This window comes from Neoarius graeffei, chromosome 23 (genome assembly GCF_027579695.1).
Source record: "Neoarius graeffei isolate fNeoGra1 chromosome 23, fNeoGra1.pri, whole genome shotgun sequence".
Lineage (NCBI taxonomy): Eukaryota > Metazoa > Chordata > Actinopteri > Siluriformes > Ariidae > Neoarius > Neoarius graeffei.
The window spans coordinates 41,846,790-41,871,572 of NC_083591.1; the positions used below are offsets into that span (position 1 = coordinate 41,846,790).

The window sequence follows — 24,783 nt, forward strand, 5'->3', positions numbered from 1 at the left end:
AGCTGTTCGTAAATGAAGTACATAATGAGACCATTCAAATGTCACTCGGTTTGCTCTGCTTGTTCAGTATGAACGACTGGAAAGCATCCCAGAGGTTGGACTGGTGAGAGAACATGCCGAGGAAGACACAGAGCGGGAGGACAAAGTGTGTCCCCAAGCCATGTGGGGAGACATCCCGGACCCTGGACCACTCTTTACGTCCTCGGAGAAACTCCACTATCAGAAACAGGTACAGTTAAACAAACCTGCATGAGTTTACAGAACAGATTGGGTGAAAATTGACACGAATGTAATTTGAATATGAATAGGGAGATCTAAAATAAATTAGTTTCGACCACAATGCACCTGATTTAATGCATCTGCGAATTTTCAAGTCTTTCACGGGCTGACTGGTGAAAAGACTTAACTACAAGTCTTTATATTGTATGGACACAAGTGTTTTACTGGGAACTACAGCACTCGTATTTTTCATACGAGCCACATCCAGGGCATGGAGAACATAATCAGTATATGACACGATTCTCTATCTGTCAATTCTGAGGAAATCGATGAATTGTTTTGATAAATTTGGGTACGTTTTGCTTGTGAACGCGTCTTTATAATAAAAAGAAAATCACATTGGCTTGGAGATGAAGTTTATCTTCCCATGTTGAAAAACTCGCATTTTTCATACTAAATACATGATGGATCAGAGTGACACATTTTAAATAATACTGGCTGACTTGGAGTAGTATATCGGATATATTCCATTCAGCTAGGCATGATATTGAACAAATCAAAGACAAGTTCAGCATCCTGCTAGTTGAATGGAATATATCTGATATACCATGAAAAAAGACATTTATTATTATTATTATTATTATTATTATACTACATACAGTCTCTCTTCATATCAGCATTCTTGAAGGCCAACACAAGCTTCCCTGCGACTTGGTGCTGTCAGCACGGCAGTCCAGTTACCTTCTAGCCGCCGTAGCATTAGCAAAGGCCAACGTGAGCTTACCCGCGACTCTGTGCTGTTAGCGTGGCAGTCCAGTTCCTTTCTAGCCGGTGTAATGCTAGCGCAGGCCAATGCTAGCGTAGTCAAGCCAAATATTTATTATTATTATTTTATTTTTTTATTTTTCCCTGTGTAATTGACTTAGTTACTTTTCAAATCAACATCGACAACTCCACACAGTGGTCCGACCTGGCAGCCAAAAGTCTCTCAAAATCTTCTGCTTTTAACGAAGCAAACCTCACAGCCATGTTTGTTGACAAACAGTCACTCGCGAGCGTGGAAGTTTTACATCTCCGATGTGTCTCTTTTCCAGTTTTTCGATGTCCATTGGTATGTTTTTCTCTTGAAAATATGTGTGAAGAATATATAATAGTTTTGGTAGCCTTTCAGGTGTTCAGCGCGTCTTCAGTTTCCAGTTTATTTACAACCCCGATTCCAGAAAAGTTGGGACAAAGTACAAATTGTAAATAAAAACGGAATGCAATAATTTACAAATCTCAAAAACTGATATTGTATTCACAATAGAACATAGACAACATATCGAATGTCGAAAGTGAGACATTTTGAAATTTCATGCCAAATATTGGCTCATTTGAAATTTCATGACAGCAACACATCTCAAAAAAGTTGGGACAGGGGCAATAAGAGGCTGGAAAAGTTAAAGGTACAAAAAAGGAACAGCTGGAGGACCAAATTGCAACTCATTAGGTCAATTGGCAATACAGGGTTCCTGTGGGTCCTTAAAAAGTCTTAAATACAACTTTCGGTTTTCAAGGCCTAAAAACGTCTTAAATTGTTTGGAATGACTGGAATTTTCGAAAGGGAGGTATTAAATTTAATATTGGACCGAACGAGTGAAATGTCTCCATCCGGTTTGGGGTATTTTTTTTTAACTGTAATTTTAAAAGTGACCAGCGTACCTTTTGGGGGCAGCATTGCTCTGTGCGTTCCGTAGATCAAGAACTAACGTTGGGAGGCTACTGGAGGAAGTGTATGGAATCAATTTTGTGCCAAAATGTTCATACAATACTTTTGAAATATCAAACAAAAACGACAAATCAAAATACAAAAAAAAGTCCATTTTTTTAGACTGGCAAACAAATTATTCGTGGAATCGTGCAAAATATCAGTCTATTACTCTTCAGAAACCTTTTATTTTTGTTCCGCGTCTTTCTCAGTTTTGTTTGACGTAATTTATTTTGGTTGCGATTCCAGCTTTCTCGTTTGCGCTCCCTGACTTTTTGCTTGCAGTTTTGGCACAAACTTGACGTGTGGGTGGGCTGTCCAGGAACGCATTCCCATTGGCTAACTTGTGCTTGACTGACAGCTACGCTCAGCCATTCCCTACTCGGATTCTGGCGGACTGTTTGACGAGTGACCGATCCATTGACGGTAAACAAGGATCGAGTGGACTTCAGTGGCGACTATGATATTGAATTTGCACTTTGAATTAATTCAATATTATAGTCGCCACTGAAGTCCACTCCATCCTTGTTTACCGTCAATGGATCGGTCACTCGTCAAACAGTCCGCCAGAATCCGAGTAGGAAATGGCCGCAACAGCCTCCGGGGGAATGGCTGAGCGTAGCTGTCAGTCAAACATAAGTTAGCCAATGGGAATGCATTCCTGGACAGCCCACCCACACGTGAAGTTTGTGCCAAAACTGCAAGCAAAAAGTCAGGGAGCGCAAACGAGAAAGCTGGAATCGCAACCAAAATAAATTACGTCAAGCAAAACTGAGAAAGATGCGGAACAAAAATAAAAGGTTTCTGAAGAGTAATAGACTGATATTTTGCACGATTGCATGAATAATTTGTTTGCCAGTCTAAAAAAATTGACTTTTTCTTTTGATTTTTTGTATTTTGATTTGTCGTTTTTGTTTGATATTTCAAAAGTATTGTATGAACATTTTGGCACAAAATTGATTCCATAGAAGTGCGGTGGTTGTGAAGAGTGAGAGATACGCGGGTAGCTTACGTGGGAGCTAGAAAGCGTTGATAATTATGGGAAGATGTTTGATTAACGACAAGTGGTTGGGGGATGACAAATACCCCCAAAATAAGGAGAAGAATCGTTTGCGATAAAAAGCGCTGGATCGCACAAATGTGTTTAAAGACAGTAACGCAGCGCTGGGGACACGGCGGACTGGGAAACTGGTTTTTCACGGACACGAGGCGCGCGTGTGTGTTAGAGGTCAAGCGCTCCGGAGTGAAACGCTGGGGGGTTCGCGCATGCGCACAAGAGTCAGATGGAAAATGGGACTTGTAGGACATAATACTAATAATAATAATTAGCATCTTTTTTTTACATAATTAACATTGTTTATTGTACTAAGTTTAATATAAATATATAAACAACCTTTATTTCAAAACTCAATTAAAAAGAACTCCAGTAAATACAATAATTCTAAATATAGTACAATATAAATAATTTGTACAAAGTTTTTTAGTTTTATTACTTATTGTCTACAACAGTGTTTTTAATATAATAATAAGAAGAATAATATTAACAACCACTAATAATAATTAGTAGTAATAGTAATTATTATTGATTATTAATCATTACTACTTATGAATTAGTGATTAAGTACTAGGGATTATTAAATGTTCTAAAATTAAGTTATTAAAAATTATTACAAATAATTATTAAAAAGTAGTAATTGGTAGAATACAAACAAATACTCATGGATAAAATATTTTTTTTAAATAGTGAACATTGATATAAAATAACTGTCCAACTACTACTAATAATAAACAATAACACTACTAGTAATACTTGTTGTTAATGTTATTATTATCAGTTCAATTGTTATATCAATGTTCACTATTAAAAACAAATTATCTATAATCCATGAATAATTGTTTGTATCACTACTACTCCTATTAATAATAATAATTACTACTTTTTAATAATAATTTTAACTAATCTTATAACTCAATTTTATAGCATTTTAATAATCACTAATTATTTATTAGTATAATTTAGTAGTTAATAATAATTACAACTTATTAAATTACATTTTGATAATCACTGCTTATTAATTAAGTAGTAATTAATAATACTGAATTATAATAATTGCTACTCTATTCATTATTAATTCATATAGCTAATAAGTAGTGATTATTAAAATGTTATAAAATTGAGTTAATTTTTTTAAAATTATTATTAAAAAAGTAGTTATTATTATTAGTAGTAGTAGTAGTAGTAGTAATACAAACAATTATTCATGGATTATAGATAATAATGATTATTTTTGAATAATGAACATTGATATAACAATTGCACTGATGATAATTAGTTTACAGTTATTACAACACATTGATTAATATTGATAATAATGGTTACGAAAGGTGACAGTTGTTTTTCTGTGTTTAATGTAACGCTCTGATGATTGTATGACTGCATAAACAGGTTTATGCTGTTACCTGCTATAATGCAGAAGATGCTCGAGAACTTCCTCAGCCAGCTGTATACTGTACCACACTCAGACTGATTTTGCTGTCAGACAAAATCACACATCAAAGATAATCTTTGGGGATTGAAATAATGCCGGCTAAGGTTGTTCAGCTGGTTCTACTTGCCGTTTATTGTTTTCGTTTTTGAAATGATTCATAGTGTTTTCTCCAGTAAACACCTGTCTTCTCCTTGCTGCTACAGTAGTTCTGCAGGCCCAGAACACACGACTTTGCTTCAGCTGTTTGCATGTCTAACAGTTGCCATTGATGCGCCGTGTTGTTCACCAATTGTGTGCATTCTTCTTAAAGTTAGTAAAAAAAAATCTATTGCAGAAAACAGTTTTAAGTTGTCGTATTTATCATTTTCTTTGCCATGGTACAGTCTTAATTTTTCCATTTAGAGGTCTTGAAAAGGTCTTAAAAATCTTTAAATTTGTACTTGAAAAATGTGCAGATACCCTGCAATAGGTATTAACATGACTGGGTATAAAAAGAGCATCTTGGAGTGGCAGCGTCTCTCAGAAGTCAAGATGGGAAGAGGATCACCAACCCCCCTAATTCTGCGCCGACAAATAGTGGAGCAATATCAGAAAGGAGTTCGACAGTGTAAAATTGCAAAGAGTTTGAACATATCATCATCTACAGTGCATAATATCATCAAAAGATTCAGAGAATCTGGAAGAATCTCTGTGCGTAAGGGTCAAGGCCGGAAAACCATACTGGGTGCCCGTGATCTTCGGGCCCTTAGACGGCACTGCATCACATACAGGCATGCTTCTGTATTGGAAATCACAAAATGGGCTCAGGAATATTTCCAGAGAACATTATCTGTGAACACAATTCACCGTGCCATCCGCCGTTGCCAGCTAAAACTCTATAGTTCAAAGAAGAAGCCGTATCTAAACATGATCCAGAAGCGCAGACGTCTTCTCTGAGCCAAGGCTCATTTAAAATGGACTGTGGCAAAGTGGAAAACTGTTCTGTGGTCAGACGAATCAAAATTTGAAGTTCTTTATGGAAATCAGAGACGCCGTATCATTCGTACTAAAGAGGAGAAGGACAACCCAAGTTGTTATCAGCGCTCAGTTCAGAAGCCTGCATCTCTGATGGTATGGGGTTGCATTAGTGCGTGTGGCATGGGCAGCTTGCACATCTGGAAAGACACCATCAATGCTGAAAGGTATATCCAGGTTCTAGAGCAACATATGCTCCCATACAGACGACGTCTCTTTCAGGGAAGACCTTGCATTTTCCAACATGACAATGCCAAACCACATACTGCATCAATTACAGCATCATGGCTGTGTAGAAGAAGGGTCCGGGTACTGAACTGGCCAGCCTGCAGTCCAGATCTTTCACCCATAGAAAACATTTGGCGCATCATAAAACGGAAGATACGACAAAAAAGACCTAAGACAGTTGAGCAACTAGAATCCTACATTAGACAAGAATGGGTTAATATTCCTATCCCTAAACTTGAGCAACTTGTCTCCTCAGTCCCCAGACGTTTACAGACTGTTGTAAAGAGAAAAGGGGATGTCTCACAGTGGTAAACATGGCCTTGTCCCAACTTTTTTGAGATGTGTTGTTGTCATGAAATTTAAAATCACCTAATTTTTCTCTTTAAATGATACATTTTCTCAGTTTAAACATTTGATATGTCATCGATGTTCTATTCTGAATAAAATATGGAATTTTGAAACTTCCACATCATTGCATTCCGTATTTATTTACAATTTGTACTTTGTCCCAAAGTTTTTGGAATCGGGGTTGTATTTAGTGCTTAAACCTAGCACTGGATTAGCCTCGTCTTCTTTCTTACCCATCTGATGAAATGATTGTGTGCATGCGCAGCAGGAAAATTTTGTCATCGGATCTTCACACGAGTTCTGACGTGTGACGTCGTGTTGTCTTGACAATGTGCAATATTATAACAATATTGCACGCTCATTCTCCATTGGGGAGAGTGGCGTAATACATGGAGGATAAGCGATATGATAATATTGTATGCCGTCAATAAACCCACTAGAAGGGAATAGAATACATGTTTTTATTCCATGGAAAAAGTGTATAATAATTCCCGATGTTTCACTCCAATGACGTCCCTCTTTGTTTTCCCGCTGACTGAATGTGTATCGTCATAATGGTGAACCGGTTCAAAATTAAAAATCTTTTGGTTACCACCACCCCCCACCCCACCCCTAATTTGTTTTGTCTGTTTTTTTGTTTTTTGGGTGGATGTGCCCATGTAATCTAAAGAATATTACACAGTGGCATGAAGATATGAAGTTTATCTTCTCGTGTTGAAAATATTTTCACTTCACTCACTCAGAGATAAACTTCATATCTTTGTGCCACTGTGTAATATCCTCTATGTATGGTTGTAGCCTCTAGGACACACATTAGACACCACTGCCATAACATGAACAATCTAGAACGCTCCTATTAAATCACAAAAAAGGGAACTAAAACTTTGTGCCTGACTCGATTTTTGTCATGAAAAATAAGTTCAGGGGAATAAAAGTGGCTGAAATGTGACGTCGCCTTCCTTCCTTGTCTTATTTGCACTGGTTTCTGTGGTGTTTTTCCCATAAATATATTTTTATTTTGTGAATACTGGAGAAGGGCGGCACGGTGGTGTAGTGGTTAGCGCTGTCGCCTCATAGCAAGAAGGTCCGGGTTCGAGCCCCGTGGCCGGCGAGGGCCTTTCTGTGTGGAGTTTGCATGTTGTCCGCGTGGGTTTCCTCCGGGTGCTCCGGTTTCCCCCACAGTCCAAAGACATGCAGGTTAGGTTAACTGGTGACTCTAAATTGAGCGTAGGTGTGAATGTGAGTGTGAATGGTTGTCTGTGTCTATGTGTCAGCCCTGTGATGACCTGGCGACTTGTCCAGGGTGTACCCCGCCTTTCGCCCGTAGTCAGCTGGGATAGGCTCCAGCTTGCCTGCGACCCTGTAGAACAGGATAAAGCGGCTAGAGATGATGAGATGAATACTGGAGATGAAAATGTGTATATATTTTTTTTCCATTTCCAGTACCAGTCAAAAGTTTGGACACCGAATACAATGGTTTTTCTTTTTCTATTTTTATTCATTAAAAGACACTTCATGTCTTAAAGTAATGATGGACTATAAACAGTGTATACTTTGAACAATCTAAAATATGAAATACATTTTGTTGGGTTTATTTATTTATTTAAACACTTTTTTTTGTTTACCACATAATTCCATATACACTACCGTTCAAAAGTTTGGGGTCACTTTGAAATGTCCTTATTTTTGAAAGAAAAGCACTGTTCTTTTCAATGAAGATCACTTTAAACTAATCAGAAATCCACTCTATACATTGCTAATGTGGTAAATGACTATTCTAGCTGCAAATGTCTGGTTTTTGGTGCAATATCTCCATAGGTGTATAGAGGCCCATTTCCAGCAACTCTCACTCCAGTGTTCTAATGGTACAATGTGTTTGCTCATTGCCTCAGAAGGCTAATGGATGATTAGAAAACCCTTGTACAATCATGTTAGCACAGCTGAAAACAGTTGAGCTCTTTAGAGAAGCTATAAAACTGACCTTCCTTTGAGCAGATTGAGTTTCTGGAGCATCACATTTGTGGGGTCGATTAAATGCTCAAAATGGCCAGAAAAATGTCTTGACTATATTTTCTATTCATTTTACAACTTATGGTGGTAAATAAAAGTGTGACTTTTCATGGAAAACACAAAATTGTCTGGGTGACCCCAAACTTTTGCACGGTAGTGTATGTTCCAAATGTGAGCGGCACGGTGGTGTAGTGCAGCGTTTCTCAACCTTTTTTCAGTCACGGCACCCTTCGGAATTATGCAAATTCTCAAGGCGCCCCCATATAAAATATACACAGTCACGCTGATCCCGGCAGTGACGTTGTGACATGGGAAAGGGGGCCGTGAGACAAATTTTGATGATGCATGATGCGGCAATGATCTGCATTAGTGTAACTATCGTTTTTTGGAATTTGAATTCATTTTATTTATTTCAATATTAGAATATATAATTTTTTGATGGCACCCTTAACGAAGCCAGACGGCACCCCAGGGTGCCACGGCACCCCGGTCGAGAAAGGCTGGTGTAGTGGTTATCACTGTCATCTCACAGCAAGAAGATTCCGGGTTCGAACCTCACGGCCCACAGGGGCCTTTCTGTGTGGAGTTTACATGTTCTCTGCGTGGGTTTCCTCCGGGTGCTCTGGTTTCCCCCACAGTTCAAAGACGTGCAGATTTGGTACAATGGGGCCACTGTAATTGGCGTAAGCTGTAGTGGTTTCCCTGCCATAAAGTATGTACATATATAGATCTTGCTATGGCAAAAATCAAAATATATCATAGCTTTGATGTCTTCAGTATCGTTCTACAATGTAGAAAATATTCAAAATACAGAAAAACCTATGAATGAGTAGGGGTGTCCAAACTTTTGACTGATACCAGACACTCACCGGCCATCACCCATCCACCTGCTGTTTTATGAAGTTCTCTAATCAGTTGATCCCTTGACATCAGCACAATGCATCAAATCATGCAGATACAATATGCATTGTTCAGTTCATGTTCACTTCAAACATCAGAATGGGAAAAATTGTGATCTCAAAGTGTGACTTTCATTTCACTGTGGCATGGGTGCTGGTTTGAGCCAGATGGACTGGTTTGAGTATTTCAGAACCTGCTGATCTCCTGGGGTTTTTCCACACAACAGTCTCTAGAGTTTACACAGAATGGTGCGAAAAACAAAAAACACTGAGTGAGTGGGTGGAAACAAACGCCTTGTTGATGAGAGAGAGGTCAGAGGATATAATGGCCAGATTGGTTCGAGCTGCCAGGAGGGATATAGCAACTCTTTACAACCGTAGTGAGCAGAAAAGCATCTCAGCCTGCAACAGCCGAAGACCACATTGGGTTCCACTCCTGCAGCCAAGAACAGGAATCTTACAATCAAAAACATGTTCCTATTAAAGTGGCCGGTGAATGTATATTTCTGTAAAATGAAGAGAGCACTAGCTGGAACATACAGTGGGGCAAAAAAGTATTTAGTCAGTCACCAATTGTGCAAGTTCTCCCACTTAAAAAGATGAGAGAGGCCTGTAATTTTCATCATAGGTACACTTCAACTATGAGAGACAGAATGAGAAAAAAAATCCAGAAAATCACACTGTCTGATTTTTCAAGAATTTATTTGCAAATTATTGTGGAAAATAAGTATTTGGTCAATAACAAAAGTTCATCTCAATACTTTGTTATATACCCTTTGTTGGCAATGACAGAGGTCAAACGTTTTCTGTAAATCTTCACAAGGTTTTCACACACTGTTGCTGGTATTTTGGCCCATTCCTCCATGCAGATCTCCTCTAGAGCAGTGATGTTTTGGGGCTGTCACTGGGCAACACGGACTTTCAACTCCCTCCAAAGATTTTCTATGGGGTTGAGATCTGGAGACTGGCTAGGCCACTCCAGGACCTTGAAATGCTTCTTACGAAGCCACTCCTTTGTTGCCCGGGCGGTGTGTTTGGGATCATTGTCATGTTGAAAGACCCAGCCACGTTTCATCTTCAATGCCCTTGCTGATGGAAGGAGGTTTTCACTCAAAATCTCACGATACATGGCCCCATTCATTCTTTCCTTTACACGGATCAGTCATCCTGGTCCCTTTGCAGAAAAACAGCCCCAAAGCATGATGTTTCCACTCCCATGCTTCACAGTAGGTATGGTGTTCTTTGGATGCAACTCAGCATTCTTTCTCCTCCAAACACGACAAGTTCAGTTTTTACCAAAAAGTTCTATTTTGGTTTCATCTGACCATATGACATTCTCCCAGTCCTCTTCTGGATCATCCAAATGCTCTCTAGCAAACTTCAGATGGGCCTGGACATGTACTGGCTTAAGCAGGGGGACACGTCTGGCACTGCAGGATTTGAGTCCCTGGCGGCGTAGTGTGTTACTGATGGTAGCCTTTGTTACTTTGGTCCCAGCTCTCTGCAGGTCATTCACTAGGTCCCCCCGTGTGGTTCTGGGATTTTTGCTCACCGTTCTTGTGATCATTTTGACCCCACGAGGTGAGATCTTGCGTGGAGCCCCAGATCGAGGGATATTATCAGTGGTCTTGTATGTCTTCCATTTTCTAATAATTGCTCCCACAGTTGATTTCTTCACACCAAGCTGCTTACCTATTGCAGATTCAGTCTTCCCAGCCTGGTGCAGGTCTACAATTTTGTTTCTGGTGTCCTTTGACAGCTCTTTGGTCTTGGCCATAGTGGAGTTTGGAGTGTGACTGTTTGAGGTTGTGGACAGGTGTCTTTTATACTGATAACGAGTTCAAACAGGTGCCATTAATACAGGTAATGAGTGGAGGACAGAGGAGCCTCTTAAAGAAGTTGTTACAGGTCTGTGAGAGCCAGAAATCTTGCTTGTTTGTAGGTGACCAAATACTTATTTTACCAAGGAATTTACCAATTAATTCATTAAAAATCCCACAGTGTGATTTCCTGGATTCTTTCCCCCCATTCTGTCTCTCATAGTTGAAGTGTACCTATGATGAAAATTACAGGCCTCTCTCATCTTTTTAAGTGGGAGAACTTGCACAATTGGTGGCTGACTAAATACGGTACTTTATTGCCCCACTGTATTGAGTTTGGATCATCTACAAACTAACTGTTGCCTTTTGATTGTGATCATTAGTTATGATTTGATGCACCTTCTTGCTGTGAGGCGACAGCGCTAACCACTACGCCACCGTGCCGCCCTTGTATGAATGTGTATATTTTAAAGAAAACAATGTCATCCTGATGCCCCATGTCTGGTCAGAGTCCCATCGCATCACTCCTGTGGAGTACGGCCCCATATGGACAGTTGAAAGTCACACTTGGAAGACACTCTGGACTCTTACAGTAATGCTTTTGTGGCTGAGGACTACAGTTGGCTTGCTAACTTTAGGACTGCAGTCGTCATGAATAGTTTTGCACTCAAGTTTCCATTACTGAAGAGTTATAACATCAACGAAACTGACTTCATGTTAAAACTGTTAATGTTATAGTGCCCTGTCACACTACGACGTTCTCACCAGCGTTCGAGTAACGTGTTGCAAAACGCAGAGGAACGTCGAGAACGTTAGAAAAAAGTTACAAGAAAGTTAGCCGAGCGTCTGCAAACGTTGGGGAACGTCGAGGGACGTCGGCGAACGTTGAGGGTGAAAAATAGTTTTGGGTGTGCACAAAAATTCAGGACGTTCTATCAAAACGCTACTTACACGTTAGAGGAACGTTACACGAAAGTTTGCGGGCGTTACTCGAACGTTACTCGAAAGTCAGGACGTTCCCTGGACGCTAGGCGGACGCCGGCCCATCAGGGTCGAGTGTCCAGCGCGTGCCTAGCGCTTGGGTAACGCTTGCCTAACGCCTGTGTAACGTCCATCGAACGTCTGTCCAGCGTGTCGCCAACGTTTTTCAGCGTTCGCCGAGCGTTCTTAACGCTCATGTAACGCTCTTTCAACATCTTTCTAACGTCTGTCAGCGTTCTGAATTTTTCCAGCGTCTGTGTAACGTCCATGTAGCATCCTTGTAACGCGCCTGTAACCTACTGGTAGCGTTCAGGAGCATTTGGCAGGCACTTGCCAAAAATATATTTAAAGGGGCTTGCAGAGGCCACCGACAGTCCTGTTGGAACTTTCACAGAGTGAAGACTTCAGAACAATGACAGACCAAGAGAAACACCAGTATGCTGTTGCTGCTCTCATGCATCACAACAACCTGGTTGAAATGGTGGTTGAAATGGAAGTGATGCACTCTGGCCAAAAGCCCCCCCTTTTATACTGCGCGTCCAGCCGCAGGTTGGCGAAACGTAACAGGAACGTCACACAAACGCTCCACGTGTTACTCGAACGCTACAGGAACGCTAGGCAGACGCTGTGGAAACGTCAAGAACGTCAGCTAGACGCTGGACAAACGTCGAGAACGTTACCTGGACGCAAGGCAGACGCTACCCAAACGCTATGATAACGCTATCAAAGCGCTGTGGACGCTATGAGAACGCTAGGTTTTGCTGCTATTTTCGACCACAAACGTCGCCTGACACTGAGGGAACGTTGGCTGAGCGTTACCCAAGCGTTACAAGAACGTTACAACATCGTTGACCTAGAAACTTAATTTGAAGAACGTCGACGTTCCCCGGCGTTTCTCAAATTTTTAAAAACGCAACCAAACGTCGAACAAAACGCTATAGTGTGACAGGGCCAATAGTCTTGTTGTCCAGATGAGAATGGGTTCCCTTTTGAGTCTGGTTCCTCTCGAGGTTTCTTCCTCGTGTCGTCTGGGGGAGTTTTTCCTTGCCACCATCGCCATGGGCTTGCTCATTGGGGATAGATTAGGGATAAAATTAGCTCATGTCTAGAGTAATTCGGATTCTGTAAAGCTGCTTTGGGACAATGTCTATTGTTAAAAGCACTATACAAACAGACTTGACTTGACAATATAGGCTTCCATTTCTTGCTGTACTGTAAATGGACCTTTATCCCGGCTAATAAACAGTAATTATATTTAGAAAGCGAGACAGAGAAAAATCCTCTGTTAAATCCCAGTATCTATAATTCTGGCTTGTTTCATAACAAGTTTGACTTCTCGGTGAGGTGTGTGTCGAAGTATTGCCTTCGCATTGTATTGGATGCTCTCTCTGGCACTCTGAGGGTGTGGAAGCGAATAGTTAATGGAGTGAGTCTGCGCTATCTGTGTGGGATTAGAGTGGTGTTAATTAAAACCTCCGGAGACGTACAGTTAGAAATTGTATTCCGCATAATCTCCCACACACTTTTCTGGCTTCAAACACTTTGAAGCAGAGGAGAAAAGCACACAGTTTAGTCAGTGATTCAGCAATTATTAGTCATTTCCATTCCATTTGCCTCACATCATTTACCTGCGTGCAGACACATTGAGAGATTTTTTTTTTTTTTTAAACAAACTGTGGTGCCACATTTTCAGCAAAAAAAAAAGCAAGAAGTCGACCAACCAACACTCTGACCAACCAGCAAGTCATGTGATGAATGTTGACTGCTTAGTAATTGTAGTAGTAGTAGTAATAAATTAAAATACTCATCTCATTATCTGTAGCCGCTTTATCCTGTTCTACAGGGTCGCAGGCAAGCTGGAGCCTATCCCAGCTGACTACGGGCGAAAGGCGGGGTACACCCTGGACAAGTCGCCAGGTCATCACAGGGCTGACACATAGACACAGACAACCATTCACACTCACATTCACACCTACGGTCAATTTAGAGTCACCAGTTAACCTAACCTGCATGTCTTTGGACTGTGGGGGAAACCGGAGCACCCGGAGGAAACCCACGCGGACACGGGGAGAACATGCAAACTCCGCACAGAAAGGCCCTCGCCGGCCACGGGGCTCGAACCCGGACCTTCTTGCTGTGAGGCGACAGTGCGAACCACTACACCACCGTGCCGCCCCAAATTAAAATACTTTCCACAATTTTTTTTTTTCCCAACAGGAAAGAAAATAAGAATAAGCACAAGTGTGACATATGGTACTAAGCTGTATAGGCTGTCGTATACAAATGAATACAAGTGAAGTAAATACAGTGAGGCAGTGGGTAACATTGTCGCATCACAACTCCAGGGTCCCCGATTCCATTCTGAGTTCAGGTTACAGTCCGGAGTTTCACATGTTTATCTATGTCCCTATAGGTTTCCTTCAGGTTCTCTGATTTCCAGTGGTGAACTGTTACTATTAGAGCTGGGACTTGAGCTCAACCAAAACTTAACCAGACACACCAAAAAAGCAACAGGGCAAGGGATTAGTGGCAGGCTGCCAGGTCGCATTGATGTTGATTTTTAAAAGTACTGTACCTAAATAAATTACACAGGGAAATGAATACTTAAAGCTAGACGGCCTTTCGATTTCATAAAATCAGTGAAATTTAGTTCCGTCTGAAATGTGGTCATTGTGATGTATGTTTATTTCTGTAATATCTCACAAAATATCAGGCCATTCTGTGGCTGGGAAGTTATTTAATTTGAGCGGATTCCCGAGCAAATAATGTGCATGAAATCGCTCGCTTCGCGCAGTCAGGAAGACAGAGGAAGTCCGTGCGTGTGCGCACGCACAGGTTTACCTTTGACCGTGCACTGACCGTTCCATCATTCTGTCGCTAAACGAACAGCTGATCACACCGAGGTGCTCGCTGACCGCCAATATTTATTAGTTTGGTCCTTGCGTTTCCTTTCCTTCGCGTATAACATAACGTCTTTCCTTCTCGCTTTCCGTTACTGTAGTCGGTCTTCCATGTTGCATTCACACACTTGCGTCCTCCATTTTTCTCCTGTTTCAAATTTGTATCCCGCAATGCCTTGCACGAGCAGAGAAAGCCCACCGCATGACGTAGTATGTTGAATTGTGTCATGGTGAAGTAGGAAAAAATAGCGGAGAATTTAGGGCCATGTGGCCCTAAATTCATTAATTGTTCTATTTTTAACAAAAAGTTTTAAAAAACTAATAAAATTAGAATTCTGCGATTCAAATTCGGTAGTTTTCGGTCCACTAAACAAAAATAACTGGGTGTCAGGGAAAATTCTTTTTATGACCTAGACTTGAAAAATCTGAAAGGCAGTCTACCTTTAAGTATGAGTGAAAAATACTGTAGCGAGTGTGTGTGGAAGAAGAGTCTGGAGACAGAAATCTGACTTTCTTGGTCGTTAGCCTGTGCTACTTGGTCTCGATAGATAGCACTGACTTGACCACTTTATTAGCATTCACGAACACTACTGATGAACGCTACACCAGCTGGAAGGTGACTTCACTGCTGCGCTGACAGTGTCAAGTCGCGGTTAAGCTCGCGTTGGCTTTCGAGAAGGCCTAGGGTAATACATTTTTGGTCCCTCTCACTATAAATCAAAATCTGATTGGTTGATTCATCTGTCACTTCCTACATAAACACGCACTGCCATGGCCTTCTGTCCCGGCAATGAAGTCCAAACCAATGAGTGAGCCAGCTTGAAACGCTTCTCAGCCTAGAGACAACAAACAAAACAGTCTGACTGGATAACTTGATTTTACTGTTTTCAGGACAGTAACCCTTTCATTTCTGAAGCAAATTTGATAGAAAATGACAACTACTTCTTCTTTTAGCTGCTCCCGATTAGGGGTCGCCACAGCGGATCTTTCGTCTCCATTGCTCCCTGTCTTCCGCATCCTTCTCTACCACACCTCCCACTTTCATGTCCTCTCTCACCACATCCATGCATCAAATGTAATATAAAATGGCACCAAATTAAAATGAGAAGAGAATAATTGGAATGAAATTATGGAAGAAATTAAATATGACATTTGAAATGCTGACATGTTTGGGCCCTAGAAGGCCCTGACGTTTCCCCTCTGCTGGTTTCATCATACCCTCCAGAATCAGGGGTGACTGGCTCCTCTAAATTACGAACTAGAATGTTGGTTATACTGATGTTCTCTTTCCTTTCTTCATCTCCTCCTCATCATCACCTCTCTCTCTCTCTCAGGCAGGCGACAGTAGACGGGTTCTTCATGCCCTGCGTTCTGTGCTGGAGGAGTTGAGGGCGGAGCTACGGGAGGAGGCCCAGAGATGTTGTCAGTTGCAGCAGACGCTGGCCAATGAGAGAGCAGCATGGGAGATCCAACGTGCTGAGATGAGGAGCCGCATAGCACAGGTACTGACACACCCAAAAAATTATGACATTACGTACATCAGGATTCAGAGCAGCAATACCACACACACACACTGCTATGGACTAACAATATGATAATTGTAGAAGTGTAAAGTATCGAATTCAGCGTTTGAGTTCCGACTGTATATTATTTTCTTTTTTTTTTGTAAGCTTTTTGGTCATTAACAGTAAATTAACATTTATGAATATCTGGCTGTGTTTAAAACGCTTGGCTCACAAACCAAGTCAAAGCCTTTCAACACCCACTGGGCATCTGGCAGTTTTGTTTTTTATTGTGTTTTTTATTTTTTAACTGTCTTCATATTCATTAAGATGTTTTATTTTATACATAACCTATTGACATTTTTGCCAGACATCTGCGCTTTCCTCTTACTTGAAGTTTCACTTATTTCCTTTCTGCTGACTAGTCGGATCCTAAAATGGCACGCAAGAGCTGATTAGCTTTGCAATTTTAGCAGAAATACGGATTCAGTTAATAACACGTTTGGATTAGTGTAGAAGCTTTTATCAGGGCACAATGAGAGAGCAAGAAATCATACAGGGCTCATGTTTTTCCCAAAAGTTCTATAAATCAAGTGCTTTTACAAAATGATATCACTGGATTTTAATAATGGCTTAATAATTGATCATTATTCAGTTATTTAAATAATATTAGCTGGCGTTGAGTGGTATATCAGATATATTCCATTCAGCTAGCATGACCCTGAACGAGTCAAAGATGAGTTCAATATCATGCTAGTTGAATGGAATATATCTGATATACCATGAAGAAAAGCCAGCCAAAATTATTATACTACATACACACACACACTTCATATCAGCATTCTCAAAGGCCAACGCTAGCTTACCCGCATTGGTGCTGTCAGCGTGGCAGTGAAGTCACCTTCCAGCCGGTGTAGCATTCATAAGTAGTGTCATCCATCCATCCATTATCCGTAACCGCTTATCCTGTACAAGGTCGCGGGCAAGCTGGAGCCTATCCCAGCTGACTATGGGTGAGAGGCGGGATACACCCTAGACAAGTCACCAAATCATCACAGGGCTGACACATAGTGACAACCAACCGTTCACACTCACATTCACACCTACAGTCAATGTAGAGCCACCAATTAATCTAACCTGCATGTCTTTGGACTGTGGGGGGAAAACCAGAGCACCCGGAGGAAACCCACACAGACATGGGGAGAACCTGCAAACTCCACACAGAAAGGCCCCCGTCGGCCGTTGGGCTCGAACCCAGAACCTTCTTGCTGTGAGGTGACCGTACTAACCACTACACCACCATGCCGCCCCGGAGTTGTGCTGGCGAATGCTAATAAAGTAGTGCTATAGAGAGTAAGTAGCACAGGCTTAACAACTGAGAAACTAAGATTTCTGTCTCTAGACTCTTCTTCCACACTACACACTCGCCACAATATTTTTCACTCAGACTTAAGTATTCATTTCTGTCTGTAACTTTCTTAGTTACTTTTTAAAATCAGCATCGACAACTACAGTTGGAAGTTTTACATCTCCGACGTGCCTCTTTTCCAGTTTTTCGATGTCCGTTGGTATGTTTTTCTCTTGTAAATATGCGTAAAGAATATATAATGAAGTCTTGGTAGCCTTTCGGGTGTTCAGCACATCTTTTAGTTTCAGTTTATTTATTTAGTGCTTAATTATAGCATAGCTAATCCTAGCAGTAGCACTGGATTAGGCTCATCTTTCTCTTTCCCAGGGGACAAAGAAATGCTTCTGTGCATGCTCAGCAGAAAAGTTTTGTCATTGGATATTCGCATCAGCTCCGAAGTGTGACATCTTGACCATGCAATATTGTAAACCATATTCAACACTCATTCTCCATTGGATAGAGTGGCGTTATACATGTAGGATAAGTGATATGCTAACAATGTTGCATGCTATTGAACCGAATGAATGAAACCCACTAGAAGGGAATAGAATCCATGTTTTTATTCCATGGAAAAAGTGTCTTGTATGTATAATAATCATCATTAAAGCATAAACGTATTTAAACAGGCAAAACCAATGTTTAGCACATAACCGTGAACTTCTTTACTTAAGTAAAGTTATCATTAATTACTCACTTCAAGACTATTAATTAATGAATTCAAGGCCAAATCCAGGCAAAATAATAATTAGGCCTAATCTTTTGTGAAAGTTATATAACCTGAGTTTTGTCACCGTTTACTCTGAGCTGCCTATTAATTTGCTCTGATAGAAAAGCTCGCTGTTTCCCAATTACAGCATATTAACAATTAACAAAAATCTTGTACCTGGAGATAAAAAGTTCTTTTAAAAAAAAAGCGCATTTTGTATCTCTGCCCCATCTCATTAGCTGGAGGAGTCGAGAGGAGCAACGTTCATAGGGGGAACGGACTCCTTGTGGCAGGAGAGAGAGAGGGCGCAGGAGAGGGAGCGTGAGGAGCAGAAGAGGCTTCTGGCCGATAGCCACAGCGTGGCTCTGGAGCTGCGCTGGAAGCTGCGGCACGGTGAGCGGCGATGGACCAGAGAGAGGAGCGAGCTCCTTGAGAACTTCGAGAGGGAGCGACAGGAGCGAGACCGCAACGTACAAGACCTCCACCGCAAGATGGAGAAGGTCAGTTGTCGGAGGTCACACCGAGAAGTCGGAGAGTCAACACTTGTGAGCTAAAAGCTTGCGTGTTGTGACAAATTATAACAGGAGTTGGATAACATGCAGATCACAGGTGTATCCATTATCCAGAGGCAAAAATATGAGAGTCTCTAGAAATGGAGACGAGAGCAGGACTGAGAACTTTTTCGTAAGTGAGGAGCAAAAGAAGACATAAAAATGAATATATTATTTGATACAACGTCCAGGAAGGTGTCCTCACGTCAGTAAATGATGGATGAGGCAGAAATGCTTCATGTCTTAAGCCTCGGTCACAACCGGCCGTACGTGCTCCTACGGCCGGTCTACGTGCAAAAAACGCAAGAAACGCATGGAGGGCATGCATGAAACACACGGAGGGCGCACATGACGTGCTGATTTTCGAGCCGTAGACTAGCCGCAGACCGGCCGCAGAGGTTCTTTGTCATGTCAAACAAACTCTACGGGCACTTATGTTTTTTTCAGGTTGCAAGACAAACTTAAGGCCAATGCGCGTCTTTCTCCATGAACAAAAAAAAACGCAGCGATTTGGGAAACGCCAAAAATTGCATGGCCAAAAAATCGTACGTCCGGTTGTGACCTAGGCTTTAGGGTTTTCTGAAACAAACTGAGGCGTGTAGCACGAGTCAGCTATAAGCCATGTATGACGAGATTGAGTGGAATAACTGTTTTATTCTATCCACGTTCACTGGATTTTGAGAAACCAAGCATTTTTATTTTTAATTTTTGCAAATTCAGTAAATAACTTGTTTATACAAAACGTCTGACAAAATCATTTAGCTTGTTGGACAATTGACATTTTCTGTCATGTCAGGGCGATAGACGGATGTAAGTGCAGGAAGAGTTTTATTGAACGCATGCTAGAGAACAGATCCAAAACACAGACAAAGGCAGAGTCGAAAAACAGACAGTGGTCGCGTGAGGCACAGACAGGATATCAGGGGTAAAACAATACTCAAAGTTCATAAACACAAACGGGGTCAAAACCAGGAAAGCGATGCAAAATATGGTAACATCAGACGCAGGGTACAGAGTGTAGACTTCACAAAGTCTGTGTGTTACTAAGAGTCCTTATATGTATGTGCTGTGATGGCGCTCTAATCAAGAACAGGTGCATGGTAATTAGTCCTAATGGCACTGTGGGCGTAACAGATTTAATCAGACAACTGTTTGACACATCAAGTTTGATATTTGATCGTAACTATCCAGTAATGATGTAACGTGAAAGCGCTGGTTCACTGCTGTCCACCAGGCACCCAGCAGTGTCACACCATGATAAATGTCGTGGTGGTGTTTCTGGCGCATGGCATGCAGTGACGAAGAAAGGAATAAAAATGTATTCGTAACTATGATGTCTCTTATTATTGGCATCACTGTCACAAGACGATGCAGCAATTTATTGACGCGAAATACACTACACTACACAATTTGATGGTTTATATGAATAATATAATGATGTTATTCTATTCGGGTTGATTTTTGTGCCCTTGCATATATTTTGCTCATACGCTCATCAGGAATTCTGCTTTTAGATATCAAATAAATGAATAGATAGATAGATAGATAGATAGATAGATAGATAGATAGATAGATAGATAGATAGATAGATAGATAGATAGATAAAAACGAAACAGTTATTCCACGAAATCGAGTCGTACATGAGGTGATGGCTGATGAGGCGCGTAGCACCAAGTTATCTATAAGCCATTCACAACAAGATTGAAGGGAATAACTGTTTTATTCTATCCACATTCACTAGAGTTTGGGAAATGGAGCATTATTTTTATTTTTTGCAAATTCGATAAATAAAAACTTTTATACAAAACGTCCGACAAAATAATGTCCGCTTAGAATGTAAACAAACCGGCGAAATGACGGTAGCAATTTGTGAAAAATGTGACAATAATAATTCTTGAAAAATAAAAAAATGATGTTTTCTTACCATCAAATACTTTTCTTCCATATTTTGCCTTTTTGGAGTTTTGTTTTCAAGTAGAGTTTTTATTTCATCCTCAATTGGTTCAGCAAAATGCTCCGCCATTTTGTTTTTCTCTACCCACAGTATATGAACTGATAGCCTCGTAGTAGAGTAGCCAATCAGAGTGCATGATTACTCGTATCCAGTGAATGTGGATATAATAAATATATATATTATAGATATTACTAGGATTTCCTAAAGGAATGTGTTAAAAATACTTCTAAAAATAAAGTGCCATCTTAAAGAAAATAAATTTGGGATCGCAATACACTTACTCCTTCAGAGTAAAGAGAAGAGGTTGCATCATGGTTGAGTGGTCCATGGGAATTGTTTGAGTAAATTAAATTTATATTTTGTAGCTTTTTTTTAAATGTAATTCAACAAATGTCTAAATCTGACAATACACACTACTGTGCAAAAGTCTTCGGTACATGTAAAGAAATGCTCGTCTCGTCGTCTTCCGCTTATCCGGGGCTGGGTCGCGGAGGCAGCAGTTTGAGCATGGAAGCCCAAACTTCCCTTTCCCCAGACACCTCGGCCAGTTCCTCAGGAAGAACACCGAGGTGTTCCAAGGCCAGCCGAGAGACATAGTCCCTCCAGCGTGTCCCGGGTCTTCCCTGGGGCCTCCTCCCGGGGGGACATGCCTGGAACACCTCCCCAGGGAGGCGTCCAGGAGGCATTCGAAAGAGATGCCCGAGCCACTTCAGCTGATTCCTCTCGATGTGGAGGAGCAGCGGCTCTACTCCGAGCTCCTCCCAAGTGACTGTACTTCTCACCCTATCTCTAAGGGAGCGCCCAGCCACCCTGCGAAGAAAACTCATTTCGGCCGCTTGTATCCACGATCTTGTTCTTTCGGTCATTACCCAAAGCTCATGACCATAGGTGAGAGTCGGAACGTAGATCGACCGGTAAATTGAGAGCTTCGCCTTTTGGCTCAGCTCCTTCACCACGACGGACCGGTAAAGTGACCGCATCACTGTGGAGGCCGCACCGATCCGCCTGTCAATCTCACGCTCTATCCTTCCCTCACTCGTGAACAAGATCCCGAGATACTTAAACTCCTCCACTTGAGGCAGGACTTATCCACCAACCTGGAGAGGGCAAGCCACCCTTTTCCGGTTGAGAACCATGGCCTCGGACTTGAAGGTGCTGCTTCTCATCCCAGCCGCTTCACACTCGACTGCACACCGCCCCAGTGCATGCTGAAGGTCCTGGTTTGAAGAAGCCAACAAGACAACATCATCTGCAAAAAGCAGAGATGAAATCCTGTGGTTCCCAAACAGGATTCCTTCCGGCCCCTGGCTGCGCCTAGAAATTCTGTCCATAAAATTTATGAACAGAACCAGTGACAAAGGGCAGCTCTGCCAGAGTCCAACATGCACTGGGAACAGGTCTGACTTACTGCTGGCAATGCGAACCAGACTCCTAAGGGACCGGACAGCCCTTAGCAAAGAGCCTCGAACCCCATACTCCCGAAGCAGCCCCCCCCAGAATACCATGAGGGACATGGTCGAATGCCTTCTCCAGATCCACAAAGCACATGTGGACTGGTTGGGCAAACTCCCATGAACCCTTGAGCACCCTATGAAGGGTATAGAGCTGGTCCAGTGTTCCGCGACCAGGACGAAAACCACATTGTTCCTCCTGGATCCGAGGTTCGACTATTGGCCGAATTCTCCTCTCCAGTACCCTGGAGTAAACCTTCCCTGGGAGGCTGAGAAGTGTGAGTCCCCTATAATTGGAGCACACTCTCCAGTCCCCTTTCTTAAAAAGAGGGACCACCACCCCAGTCTGCCACTCCAGAGGCACCGTCCCCGACCGCCACGCGATGTTGCAGAGGCGTGTCAGCCAAGACAGCTCCACAACATCCAGAGACTTGAGATACTCGGGGCGGATCTCATCCACCCCCGGTGCCTTGCCATCAAGGAGCTTGCTAACCACCTCAGTGACTTCGGCTTGGGTAATGGATGAGTCCACCTCTGAGTCATCAGCCTCCGCTTCCTCAATGGAAGACGTGACGATGGGATTGAGGAGATCCTCGAAGTATTACTTCCACCGCCCGACAACGTCCCCAGTCGAGGTCAACAACTCCCCACCCGCACTGTAAACAGTGTTGGCAGAGTACTGCTTCCCCCTCCTGAGGCGCCAGACAGTTTGCCAGAATTTCTTCGAGGCTGACCGATAGTCCTCCTCCATGGCCTCACCGAACTCCTCCCAGTTCCGTGTTTTTGCCTCCGCAACTGCCCGAGCTGCGGCACGCCTGGCCTGCGGATACCCATCAGCTGCTTCAGGAGTCCCGGAGGCCCACATGGCCCGATAGGACTCCTTCAGCTTGACAGCATCCCTTACTTCCGGTGTCCACCACCGGGTTCGGGGATTGCCACCACGACAGGCACCAGAGACCTTGCAGCCTCCGAACAGCCCCGTCGACAATGGAGGCAGAGAAACATGGTCCACTCAGACTCAATGTGCCCTGCCTCCCTTGGAAGCTGGGAGAAGCTCTCCCGGAGGTGGGAGTTAAAGACCTCCCTGACAGAGTGCTCGGCCAGACGTTCCCAGCAGACCCTCACCATACATTTGGGCCTGCCAGGTCTGTCCGGCTTCCTCCTCTGCCAGCGGATCCAACTCACCACCAGGTGGTGATCAGTTGACAGCTCAGCCCCTCTCTGCATGTAAAGAAATGCTGTAGACTAAAAATAGCTTTAAAAAATAATGAAATTAAATGTTTAAACATTAAAACATTGCTATAAGTAGCAGTAAGCCATAATAAATGAAACCAAAGTCAATATTTGGTGTGAGATGACCCTTTGCTTTAAAAAAAATAAAATAAATAGTATTCTCAGGTACAGTGAGTGCAGTTTTATAAGGAAATGAGCTGTAGGTTTTACTGAGCATCTTACAGAACCAGCCACAGTTCTTCTGGACACTTTGACCGTCACACTCACTCCTTAATTTTGCAGCAAAACCCAGCAGCCTTCATTATGTTTTCTTTTTTTTTTTATAATACATAGGGCCAAATTACCCAATTCTGATTGGTCAATCAAGGAAGGCTTTTTTCCTTAACACAGGGCTGTATTTCTGAAATGCTATTGGCTAGTTCGTTGCTTGGTTACGGTTACAAAAATTAGCAAATTTTGTCAACAAAATGGCTGACTCAGCAATGCCGCGTTTCGCTATATTCGACGAAGAAATGATAAACCAGTTGCAAGCTGCAAGCGAAAATTAAATACCAGAAAAAGTACGAATTTTTGGCTTTCCGTGTTTAAGAAATGGGCCGCAGAAAGACAAATAAACGACTCTAGTGGCATACGAATGCTGTGAGTTAGACAAGGTGCTATCGCAGTTTTATGCAGAAGTGAGGAAAGAAAATGGGGAAAATTACGAACCAGACTCTCTCAACTCTTTACCTCTTAAAGCAGTTGCTACAGCCACCCGTGTGTGTGTGTGTGTGTGTGTGTGTGTGTGTGTGTGTTTTATTTTATTTATAATGTGTGTGTGTGTGTGTGTGTGTGTGTGTGTGTGTGTGTGTGTGTGTATTATACACACACACACACACAAAGGGTGGCTGTAGCAACTGCTTTAAGGGGTAAAGAGTTGAGAGAGTCTGGTTCGTAGTTTTCCCCATTTTCTTTCCTCACTTCTGTATACACAGTATATGTATTGTTCACTCTTAGAACATATTTACAAGAAAAAAAAAAGTCTAAAGACCAGGTTTTAGACAAGGCGTCATATGTCGTCATTATGGGATATACATGGGGTCGTCATTAAGGGGTAAAGAGTTAAAGTCATGCAGGCAGCATTGGATCGGCATCTGAGACGAGAGAAATATCCGGGATCAATCCTGAAAGATGTTACTTCAACTCGTGTCGCCGTGTCATGATCAAAGACGCTTTAGAAACTGATTCAAACGTGCAAGATAGTCTTGCGCCCTGATTGGTTCAGAAAACGTGAATGACAAATGTTGTGAACTTGAATGGCTTCCGAAGTATGAATTTGGCCCT

At 42.0% G+C, this 24,783-nt stretch overlaps 1 protein-coding gene across 5 annotated transcripts in view; it reads left to right on the top strand.

Moving 5' to 3' along the window:
- Positions 1-24,783, top strand: part of LOC132871733 (microtubule cross-linking factor 1) — a 184,566-nt gene that overhangs the window by 137,916 nt on the left and 21,867 nt on the right. For all 5 annotated transcript variants that reach the window (XR_009651334.1, XR_009651333.1, XM_060906191.1 and 2 more), the window contains 3 exons: positions 68-229; positions 15,990-16,157; positions 18,511-18,771. Coding sequence is in view for 3 of the 5 variants with exons in the window: in XM_060906191.1 (XP_060762174.1) it covers positions 68-229; positions 15,990-16,157; positions 18,511-18,771 (591 nt within the window). In the remaining 2 variants the exon portion in view is untranslated. The remainder of the gene's footprint in view (positions 1-67; positions 230-15,989; positions 16,158-18,510; positions 18,772-24,783) is intronic.